The sequence below is a fragment of the Haliotis cracherodii genome, unplaced genomic scaffold, assembly GCF_022045235.1.
Source record: "Haliotis cracherodii isolate W230 unplaced genomic scaffold, xgHalCrac1.p SCAF_1, whole genome shotgun sequence".
Taxonomy (NCBI): Eukaryota; Metazoa; Mollusca; class Gastropoda; order Lepetellida; family Haliotidae; genus Haliotis; species Haliotis cracherodii.
In genome coordinates this window covers 87,613,691-87,626,177 of record NW_027266264.1, presented here as the reverse complement: position 1 = coordinate 87,626,177, position 12,487 = coordinate 87,613,691, and the positions used below count along the sequence as shown (strand labels likewise).

The window sequence follows — 12,487 nt, the reverse complement described above, 5'->3', positions numbered from 1 at the left end:
TGTAGATGTGTCAGTGGGGTATTTGTAGCTGTGTCGGTGGGGTACTTGTAGCTGTGTCAGTGGGGTATTTGTAGCTGTGTCAGTGGAGCATGTGTAGCTGGGTCAGTGGGATATTTTTAGGTGTGCCAGTGAGGTATTTGTAGCTGTGTCAGTCGGGTATTTGTAACTGTGTCAGTGGGGTAACTGTTTTCGTCCATCATCATCACCGCGTTAAGCATTAACTGGCATGATTGAACTACACATGTCATTTCTGTTTGGATTTGGCCAAGAGGTTTGCCCTAAGCCTCAGCTATATGAAAAATCAATACTAATATCAAAAACCTGCAAATGGCCAATTTTTGACAAATTAATGTTTTCAAATCTATAGAGAGAGAGAGACGAATGCCACCGGTCGGGCAGGATACGCTTGCCTTTTCGTAGACACCTTATTTGATACACCTATCTAATGGTGATTCATTACACATGCTTATGATAAAGTCGGAATAGTACAATAGACTCTGCTATCAACAGTCCTAGGCATTACGTATTACCTTTGTGAATGAGCTGTGAAGTGAGCATGATGCAGGATCACACATACAAAGAACATCTTCATCGTGTTGGAGGTGTCTTTAATCAACATGCATTCAGTTGGTGATATACTAATGTTTTACAGGAGGACGTCGAGGCAGTTCAGTCGTTATTACCTCTACACCCTCTACACCCACGTTATTACCCTCTACACCCTATACACCCATGTTATTACCTTCTACACCCTATACACCCATGTTATTACCCTCTACACCCATGCTATTACCCTCTACACCCTCTACACCCATGTTATTACCCTCTACACCCTATACACCCATGTTATTACCCTCTGCACCCTATACACCCATGGTATTACCCTCTACACCCTATACAACCATGTTATTACCCTCTACACCCTATACACCCATGTTATTACCCTATACCCTATACACCCATGTTATTACCCTCTACACCCTATACACCCATGGTACACTCTACACCCTCTACACCCATGGTATTACCCTCTACACCCTATACACCCACCTTATTACCCTCTACACCCTATACATCCATGTTATTACCCTCTACACCCTATACACCCATGTTATTACCCTCTACACCCTATACAACCATGTTATTACCCTCTACACCCTATACACCCATGTTATTACCCTCTACACCCTATACACCCATGTTATTACCCTCTACACCCTATACAACCACGTGATTACCCTATACCCCCATGTTATTCCCCTCTACACCCTATACACCCATGTTATTACCCTCTACACCCCATACAACCATGTTATTACCCTCTACACCCTATACACCTATGTTATTACCCTCTACACCCTATACACCCATGTTATTAGCTTCTACACCCTATACAACCATGTTATTACCCTCTACACCCTATACACCTATGTTATTACCCTCTACACACTATACACCCATGTTATTACCTTCTACACCCTATACACCCATGTTATTACCCTCTACACCCTATACACCCATGTTATTACCCTGTACACCCTATGCACCCATGTTATTACCCTGTACACCCTATACACCCATGTTATTACCCTCTACACCTTATGACCTCATGTCATTACCCTCTACTCCCATGTTATTACCCTGTACACCCTATACATCCATGTCATTACCCTCTACACCTTATGACCTCATGTTATTACCCTCTACACGCTATACACCCATTTTTTTACCCTCTACACCCTATACAACCATGTTATTACCCTCTACACCCTATACACCCATGTTATTACTCTCTACACCCTATACACCCATGTTATTACTCTCTACACCCTATACACCCATGTTATTACCCTCTACACCCTATAAACCCATGTTTGATGGTTGCTAAGAACGGAACAAACAAGAAATGGCTATTCGATAGTGGTGCATGTTACGGGCATCATAGTTGTATTTTGGGACCTTAAGTTGCAGTGTTTGGGCGAGTGTTTTCAGCCTAATAACGCATTGATAACGTCTGTTATTATTTGATCAAATCCAATTTTTTTGAGTGTGTGATTATTTTTTGGCCGGCAGTTTACATTTCCCAGATGAGCCTTGCTTTGACATTTGCTGCACAAACACGTCTCAGCATCACAAACAAGCATGTGAAAGCGGACATACATCCAGCTAACTGGGGTTAGTTTGAAAGAGCCTTCCGGCAAGGTACTTGACAGATGGGAGTTCGTCAACAAGCGAGTACGTTATACTTGCTACCATGCTCGAGTCAAAAGTCAGACTGATCTGGGTCCATCATGAAATAAACACCACCTTACACTTCAATGTCCTTTTTCACTACATACCGAACACGGAGGCATCGTGATGAACTAAACAGTAGTAGGTAAAGTAGATATCTCCTATTCCTTGTTGCAAAGCGGCCATCATGTAAATTAGACATCCTACATGGCTCCAGATGAAACATGCCTTACCTGGGTTAAGGATGCGTTGGCTATTTAATTGCATAGCCAATACCTATAACATTATACATATCTATTTCTCAATGACATGGTTCACGATGGGCATACGAGCATCTATCTTTGGGGTGGTGTTATATAATTGCTAAGAGATTGCGCCATTGTAATGCATCTCCACATATGTCTACTTCAGCCTTCCATTCAGGGCAGCAATAATCAACTTTTCATTATCTCGGTAAATATAAGACACAAGTACTCTGTGGCGGGCATAGTAATAGTGTACGTCTCCAAGGTAAGACACTGGCAAGCCCTAATCGATACCTCAACCCCGTGCTGTGTAAATGCATTTATGATCTATACTAATGACTTAAGGAAAAGTTATTATGATTGATGCTCAGAAATTACCTGACACAATCGACTGTAAGCAATTGCAGAACCACAGCCCCAACACGCCCTCACTGTCCATCGAACGTGATATCTCTGATGTATGATTTGCGTGTGAAGAGCGGAAATGCGTATACCCTGTGTGTGCTTGAATTGCACCATGGCATACACTTTCATGACTCGGCCGGTGTGACAAGACGGACAGTAGACCAGGGAGCCAGCTTGGGGATACGGATGGACAGAACCTCTGTTGTCATCGATGCCGATTCCACAGTACCGAAATACAGGTCAGACATCAGACAGGTCACGTGCAGGTTGTGTTTGATGAAGACCTGTAGCAAGCACACTGCGTTTTCGTAAAGCACTTCCTATTCGCAGTGACGTCATCAGTATCAAATTCGTTGGTTTATGGACGAACCGACTGTGACCGGGAGTTTGCAGGCGGTGGTTCACAGACTGTATAGGGTCCCTGTTGTCAGGATAACTTCAGACTCCACACAGAACGTTCTGTAAGCCCTTCCTGAACTCAACCTGCTACCTCAGCTTCCCAGGCATATCGTCCATTGAGCATCTCTGGGATGATCTCAATCGGAGTCGGACCATACACCCCAAGAGCTCATTCAAACTCTTAACGGGGAAAGGCGACGCATCCCTCATGACGTCATGCGAAAACTGACGACCATGGTGCGACAGAGGGCGCATGCGTGTGCCAAGGCCCGGGTAGGTCACACGACTTGCCACGATGGGGATTATTGTAAGAGTCATGATCATTTCCGATTGAAAATGCCGAGTGACCTTATGATCGTGTCATGCTTCTGTGTTGTGGGACGGTGTGGTAGCCTAGTGGTTAAAGCGTTCGCTCGTCACGCCGAAGACACGGGTTCGATTCCTGACATGGGTACAATGTGTGAAGCCCATTTCTGGAGTCCTCTGACGTTATACTGCTGGAATATTGCTACAAGCGGCGTGTAACCATACTCACTCACTCACTTCTGTGTTGTAGTGGTTATCAAATATATTACTGTTTTGCCTGATATTCGTATTGCTCTTGTAGCTGGTGTAGTTGTTGTTTTTGTGACAGTCAGTTTTTATGAAGGATTAGAACTGGCCTCTTGTTTTAAAAGTGCGGAAAATTACTATGAAAGCAACACAAGCGGTGCAGTTGTCTACTACCTCATAGTGTATACGGTCTCTGGTACCGCGTTTTAATGCACCTGTTGCAACTACTACACATTATCATATCATGTTAAAGACATTGTTCACTCACCTTTTTGGTACTGAGATTGTTGATGGCGCACTCCAGTCTGGCGAGGTCCCCCTCGGTGTAGGTGAAGTTTGTCGGGGAGGGGAAGAAGCTAGGCAGGGGGACGGGCGTCGACCAGTTGTAATCTATGCCAATTGCTGAAAAAGTCGGATATCCTGTAAGAGGACGTGTTCACTACACATAGAGGTTATCACGCGAGTGTGTCTGGGGATGGTAATATCCTGTATTAGGAATAAACATTGAATTTCGCGAGCCTTTGAGAGCTAAAATACCTAGTGTTAATTCCTATTAACGAAGTTCAGTTACGAAGTGCAATCAAATGTACACACAGTGACAAAACGTAACAAGGATACAATTCTGACAGTTTTCGGCCAAAGCCAGCTGTATTAATTGGGGAACCCGTTCCAAGCCCCAGGGGTTTACAACTGAAGCTATCGCATGTTACACGGACAATTACCTTTTCGTTTGAAACAATTTAATGTAAAGTTTACCAAGATGATTTGTGATTTTTTTTCAGTGAATCGGTTTGTAAGTGAAAAATATCATCGAAACATTCTTGTTTCCTCTTTCCATCCCCATCTCGTCATATCTCACTCTCTCCACCAGCTTCCACATCTCGTCATATCTGTTTCCTCCATCGCACTTTCCCAGTCTCATGCCATCAACTCAACCATACTGCGGCTCCCCGCGTGCCAACCCCATATCACTCTTTCCACCAGCTTCCACATATCAAGCCACTCTCTCCACCAGCTTCCACAACTCGTGTCACTCTCTCCACCAGCTTCAACATATCAAGCCACTCTCTCCACCAGCTTCTACATATCAAACCACTCTCTCCACCAGCTTCCGCATATCAAGCCACTCTCTCCACCAGCTTCAACATATCAAGCCACTCTCTCCACCAGCTTCTACATATCAAACCACTCTCTCCACCAGCTTCCGCATATCAAGCCACTCTCTCCACCAGCTTCAACATATCAAGCTACTCTTTCCACCAGCTTCAACATATCAAACCACTCTCTCCACCAGCTTCAACATATCAAACCACTCTCTCCACCAGCTTCAACATATCAAGCCACTCTTTCCACCAGCTTCAACATATCAAACCACTCTCTCCACCAGCTTCAACATATCAAGCCACTCTTTCCACCAGCTTCAACATATCAAACCACTCTCTCCACCAGCTTCCACATCTCGTGTCACTCTCTCCACTAGCTTCCACTTCTCCAGCCACTCTCTCCACTTGCTGCCACACAACATGCCACTCTCTACACCGGTTTCCACACCTTATGCCACCAGATTCACCAGCTTCATCTCTCTTTCCTCCACCTGTCAAACCTCGTGTCACTCTCTCCGTCCGCTTCCACACCTCGTGTCACTCTCTCCGCCCGCTTCCACACCTCGTGTCACTCTCTCAGCCATCTTCCACAGTTTAGGCCACTCTCTCCTCCAGCTTATTCACATCATGCCACTTTCTCCACCATTTTCCACACCTCACGCCACTCTCTCCACCAGCTTCAACACCTCACGCCAATCTCTCCACCAGCTTCCGCACCTCACGCCACTCTCTCCACCAGCTTCAACACCTCACGCCACTCTCTCCACCAGCTTCAACACCTCACGCCACTCTCTCCACCAGCTTCCACACCTCACGCCGCTCTCTCCACCAGCTTCCACACCTCACGCCACTCTCTCCACCAGATTCCACACATCATGCCCCTCTCTAAACCGGCTTCCACATCTTATACCACTCTCTCCACCAGCTTCCACACCTCACGCCACTCTCTCTCTCCAAGGTTCCACATCTTAAGCAACTCTCTCCACCAGCTTCCACATATCGCGCCACCCCTATCATCGCTTTTAAACAGCTACCCCACCCCTATCAACACTTTCAAACAGCTACCCCACCTCTATCATCGCCCTCAAACAGCTACCCCACCCCTAACATCGCCCTCAGACAGCTACCCCTCCTCTATCATCGCCCTCAGACAGCTACCCCACCCATATCATCGCCCTCAAATAGCTACCCCACCCATATCATCGCCCTCAGACAGCTACCCCACCCATATCATCGCTTTTAAACAGCTACCCCACCCATATCACCGCCCTCAGACAGCTACCCCACCTCTATCATCGCCCTCAAACAGCTACCCCACCCATATCATCGCCCTCAGACAGCTACCCCACCTCTATCATCGCTTTCAAACAGCTACCCCACCCATATCATCGCATTCAGACAGTTACCCCACCCATATCATCGCCCTCAGACAGCTACCCCACCACTATCATCGCCCTCAAACAGCTACCCCACCTCTATCATCGCCCTCAGACAGCTACCCCACCCATATCATCGCCCTCAAACAGCTACTCCGTCCCTATCATCGCTTTCAAACAGCTACCCCACCTCTATCATCGCATTTAAACAGCTACCCCACCCCTATCATCGCTTTTAAACAGCTACCCCACCTCTATCATCGCTTTTAAACAGCTAACCCACCCCTATCATCGCTTTCAAACAGCTACCCCACCCCTATCATCGCTTTTAAACAGCTACCCCACCTCTATCATCGCCCTCAAACAGCTACCCCACCCCTATCATCGTTTTTAAACAGCTAACCCACCTCTATCATCGCTTTTAAACAGATAACCCACCTCTATCATCGCTTTCAAACAGCTACCCCACCTCTATCATCGCTTTTAAACAGCTACCCCACCTCTATCATCGCCCTCAAACAGCTACCCCACCCCTATCATCGCTTTTAAACAGCTAACCCACCTCTATCACCGCTTTCAAACAGCTAACCCACCCCTTTCATCGCTTTTAAACAGCTACCCCACCTCTATCATCGCCCTCAAACAGCTACCCCACCCATATCATCGCCCTCAAACAGCTACCCCACCTCTATCATCGCTTTTAAACAGATAACCCACCTCTATCATCGCTTTCAAACAGCTAACCCACCCCTATCGTCGCTTTTAAACAGATAACCCACCTCTATCATCGCTTTTAAACAGATAACCCACCCCTATCGTCGCTTTTAAACAGCTAACCCACCCCTATCGTCGCTTTTAAACAGATAACCCACCTCTATCATCGCTTTTAAACAGCTACCCCACCTCTATCATCGCTTTTAAACAGCTACCCCACCTCTATCATCGCTTTTAAACAGCTACCCCACCTCTATCATCGCTTTTAAACAGCTACCCCACCTCTATCATCGCCCTCAAACAGCTACCCCACCCTATCATCGCTTTTAAACAGCTAACCCACCTCTATCACCGCTTTCAAACAGCTAACCCACCCCTATCATCGCTTTTAAACAGCTACCCCACCTCTGTCATCGCCCTCAAACAGCTACCCCACCCATATCATCGCTTTTAAACAGCTACCCCACCTCTATCATCGCCCTCAAACAGCTACCCCACCCATATCATCGCTTTTAAACAGCTAACCCACCTCTATCACCGCTTTCAAACAGCTAACCCACCCCTATCATCGCTTTTAAACAGCTACCCCACCTCTATCATCGCCCTCAAACAGCTACCCCACCCATATCATCGCCCTCAAACAGCTACCCCACCTCTATCATCGCTTTTAAACAGATAACCCACCTCTATCATCGCTTTCAAACAGCTAACCCACCCCTATCGTCGCTTTTAAACAGATAACCCACCTCTATCATCGCTTTTAAACAGATAACCCACCCCTATCGTCGCTTTTAAACAGCTAACCCACCCCTATCGTCGCTTTTAAACAGATAACCCACCTCTATCATCGCTTTTAAACAGCTACCCCACCTCTATCATCGCTTTTAAACAGCTACCCCACCTCTATCATCGCTTTTAAACAGCTACCCCACCCCTATCATCGCTTTTAAACAGCTGCCCCACCCATCAGGTCTCTTCACGTCAGCAACCCCCACTCCTCATGTCACACTTTTCAACCACACCCTCACGTCCTCACCGTGTTTTACCCTCTGTACCCCACAGAGCGCCAACGTCCGTCTGTGTAGCTGATCCCAAGACACCCTCTCAACAGTCAGACTAATTAACTACAGTTATTAGACTGCGACAAGTCATGCATTCTTTATATCATAACTGGTTGTTCTGATCCAAAGATATATGCCTGCTAATTAGTGCATTGTTCCGATAACCGGAGAGCAAGTAGCCTGAAGGCATCACACTTATCGAAGTCAGTCAGCTACAACATTGACGACGTGATACATGTGTGTCATATAGGCACCATGAGGCATCACGCTTCATCCCATACTGGTAGCACAGTACTTTAATCCCACCATCAGCAACAGGAGCAGATTCTAAACATCGTCGCTGAAGGTCAAAGAACCAGTGCAGCAGTTACGAAATAATGCTTGACATAAGGGACCAGTTTTAGAGACCGATTTATATTTTTCTGTATTGCCAATGTATTCTTGAAAACCAAGGCCGCCATTATCTCTACGTGTACCACCTGGTATCTACAGCGTGATATGGGATCTGTATAACGCGTTACACCTGCGTCAGGCAATAAATACTTTTTTGTGCAAATTGTATGTTGGCGGGTGCTACCGGTAGGGAAGGACATGCTTACGCTTTTCTCGAACACCTAGTGTCAGCACTGATGTTCTGTGGTCCATTCGTATGTTTTCGACAGCTATTTGCCCTTTACGCCAAGTGGCATCTGTTCCGGCAGAAAATCGAGGTTGTATATTTTCTCTTGCTTTGTCAATTTACATTTACATGCCCAGCATATAAGATAGACGTTATACATATATTGTTCATGTATTTATATCATACTTTGCGTTCTGTAGAACGTCATGACCTGTGTCACGTGGTTATATTCATGTCTAGTCATGTGTAGAACGTCATGACCTGTGTCACGTGATTATATTCTCGTCTATTGATGCGTAGAACGTCATAATCTGAGTCACGTTTATATATTTACGTCTTTTCGTGTGTAGAACGTCATGATCTTGTGTCACGTGCTTGTTGGTTAGTTGGTTGGTTTGTTGGTTTTGCTGTTTAACGCCGCACTCAGCAATATTCCAACTATATGATGGCGGTCTGTAAATGATCGAGTCTGTACCAGACAATCCAGTGATTACCACCAGGAGAATCGATCCACGCATTTGGGTTACGATGATATACATCAACCAAGTCAGCGAGCCTGACCACCCGATCTCGTTAATCGCCTATTTGGACAAGCATAGTTGCCTTTTACGGCAAGCATGAGTTGCTGAAGACCTAGTCAACCCCGGATCTTCACGGGTCTCACGTGCTCTCGTTTAATCATAACCTGCGTTACGCGGTTCTCTTCCCGTACAGTCATGACCTGTATCATGTGACTCTAGTACAGTCATGACCTGTATCATGTGACTCTAGTACAGTCATGACCTGTATCATGTGACTCAAGTACAGTCATGACCTGCATCATGTGACTCTAGTACAGTCATGACCTGTATCATGTGACTCTAGTACAGTCATGACCTGTATCATGTGACTCTAGTACAGTCATGACCTGTGTCATGTGACTCTAGTACAGTCATGACCTGTATCATGTGACTCTAGTACAGTCATGACCTGTTTCATGTGACTCTAGTACAGTCATGACCTGTGTCATGTGACTCTAGTACAGTCATGACCTGTATCATGTGACTCTAGTACAGTCATGACCTGTGTCATGTGACTCTAGTACAGTCATGACCTGTGTCACTCGAGTTTTGTCAAGTCCAGTCATAACTGTGTCACGTGGTTCTTGTCCAGTCATGGTCTGTGTCACGTGGTTCTAGTCCAGTCACGATCTGTGTCACGCACGTCGCGAGGGTGAGCCTTGGAATCATCGGCAACTGACATCCCCAGCATCCAGTGATACATCCATCCTTCCTGCAGCTTAACATTGATACTGGTTTATTTAGATCTTCTTTAATAAATAACACACCATGGCAGCGTATCGCAATCATGTCTCTCACACACGAACTTCTCGCATGTGATGACAAACGGGCCGATGTTCTACACGTCCATTAATGACTGCGTAATGATGACTGCGTAATGATGACTGCGCAGTGTGATTGATCATTTCCTAACGTGATCAATGTAAGCTATTTTGGAGAGGTATTTGCCATTCCAAATTTAGGAATAATTAACAACTAAATATATTAGTACACGACATTATCGTTCCACAATAAGAAACCTTGAAATCAATGCGGATAATGTGACGATAAGAAACAACAATATACGCCATTCGAAGGAGGGATCAGCATGTGAATAAACGCCGTGCGACACGCGAGGCTTCGCAGAAATAACGTTTACATCTCGAATATAACAAAGTTTGCGATTTGCTGCGTGAAAACAAACATCATGTGCTGCTGTAATACCACCCAGCTACAACACAGAGAAGTGGAGGCCGAAGCATTCAGTCTATGCGTATTGTTCGACCCCACGGCTCAGCGCGATGCCACTTATATTATTCCTAGGAGTCACCTGAACTAACATGAGAAGAACATGCTGTCTATGAGAAGAAAATCAAAAGCATCCTTTAGAAACTGACACGTGTAGAAACCTTAAAGCTATAACCAGAGATTGAAGCGAAACCCACAGAATCCCTGCTAAGTAGCATAATGTACCAGGCCGTAGCAGATATGGAAATAATCAGAAGTGGAAACTGAACATTTTAATCAGCAAAATTTGCCTAAAGATATATTCTGTTTCTTTGCCAATGGTAATTCGCTGCCCTAATCCTCAGTTCTAGCTCTGTCCTCACAGAAAAGTTTCAGGTTCTGTTTTAAGGTTGTTGTTTTTTGTCATGTTTCAAAACATTGATGTCACGCGTTATTCTGAGTCAATATCCTGCACACAGAGTATTGAAAAACGCTTCAAACGTGCTACTCCGTGCGCGTCAAACAGTGGTTAGGCACGTGTGTCACCAAGCCCGCCCGTGACAGAAGGTAAACAACGGTGACACATAATGAGTAATACCTGAATCAAGAACACATTATAGCTGAAACAAATTACTAGACATCCAAAACACATTTATATGCATCAGTCAATTAGTTCCCTTGTTATTGAATGAAAAGCTCTTTGCGCGATTAATCATCAGTGATATTCACAGCAAGAACAAACAGAGTTGAACTACGCCCTTGGGTGTAGAGCAGCACGTGATGATCGTCCCCGCAGTGAAGACGTGTCACTACAATCCAGTACTGGCGCGCACACCGGACAGACGCCACATCAAACAATGTTCCTTCACTGGTGACTAACGTTACAAACGTCAGCTAAATGTTTAATTCTGACACAAGTGATTCTGTTTTCGACAGGTTTTTACTCAAATGCACATTTCAACAAACAAGACATTATAACAGCCTTTTAAATACAATCGACAAAACCATTTCCATATTCATTAAAGTACGATTCACGATGCATGTGTTTATGAATCCAATTCAAACAGTGATGATACCAGTTGTTCGCGAAAAGTTTAGTATATCCTGCCCCACCGGTGGCACCTGTCACAAACACATGCAAAGGCAAGTATAAATATATTGTTATCCTGAAACAACACGGGAACATATGGTACAAGTCAAAATAGGGAATTGTATCGGACATAATTGGTGTCACTGATATGTCGATTTTGGAAATGTCCTCCACATGTCTACCATAAATTGTTTTGAAAGCTTTACTGAGGCCTTGAATGTTGGAACCCTGATCAAAAGAATTTTGGAGCAAGAGTTGTTTGATACTTGAAAGCTTTGTGGACGGAGCATGCTCGATTGTACCTCCAAAGTTGTGAAGTGTAACCACCAAAGGCTGAAACTGTTGAAATAATGGACATGTTTAGGACATTTCCAAATTTGACGCATCATGTGATCAAAATGATGTCAACTGCAATTCCTTATTTTGAATTGTATCATAAGTTCCCCTGTTTATTCAAGTAAACAGTTAACTTTCCATGTGTTTGTGACGGGTGCCACCTGTTACCATCAGTAATTCATAGTGATTAATAAACACATGCTTATGACAAAGTCGGAATCATACAGTGGACTGTGGTATGGATGTCTCATCATGATGGAGATGACTGTCTTACTTTGGGAAAACAATCCTACATGCACAGGTATGTCTACATGTCAAAAGTGCAAACTGTAGAGGTTTCAGGGAGCGGTTTTCAAGTATTCGAACAAGATCAAATCTTCGACCCAAGTTGACCTTCCTAGCAGAACAGGAGAAACATATGGTGTAACACTCATCTGGGGTTGTAGACTGCTTCATGCTGACAGCGTCTCGTGAAGATGTGAACACCAGCTGTCTTCACTCATTTTAGCCACGCTTATGCAATATGAGAAAATCAGAAGTCCCAAACTTACAAGCGTAAGAAAGAAAAAAAGGTTGATAATGTTCATAA

General features: G+C 44.8%; 1 protein-coding gene across 2 annotated transcripts in view; it reads right to left on the bottom strand.

The window, feature by feature from the left end:
- LOC139453718 (kin of IRRE-like protein 2) overlaps positions 1–12,487 on the bottom strand; it is a 57,332-nt gene that overhangs the window by 15,979 nt on the left and 28,866 nt on the right. For both annotated transcript variants that reach the window (XM_071235199.1, XM_071235196.1), the window contains exon 2: positions 4,102–4,235. In XM_071235199.1, the coding sequence (XP_071091300.1) occupies positions 4,102–4,235 (134 nt within the window). The remainder of the gene's footprint in view (positions 1–4,101; positions 4,236–12,487) is intronic.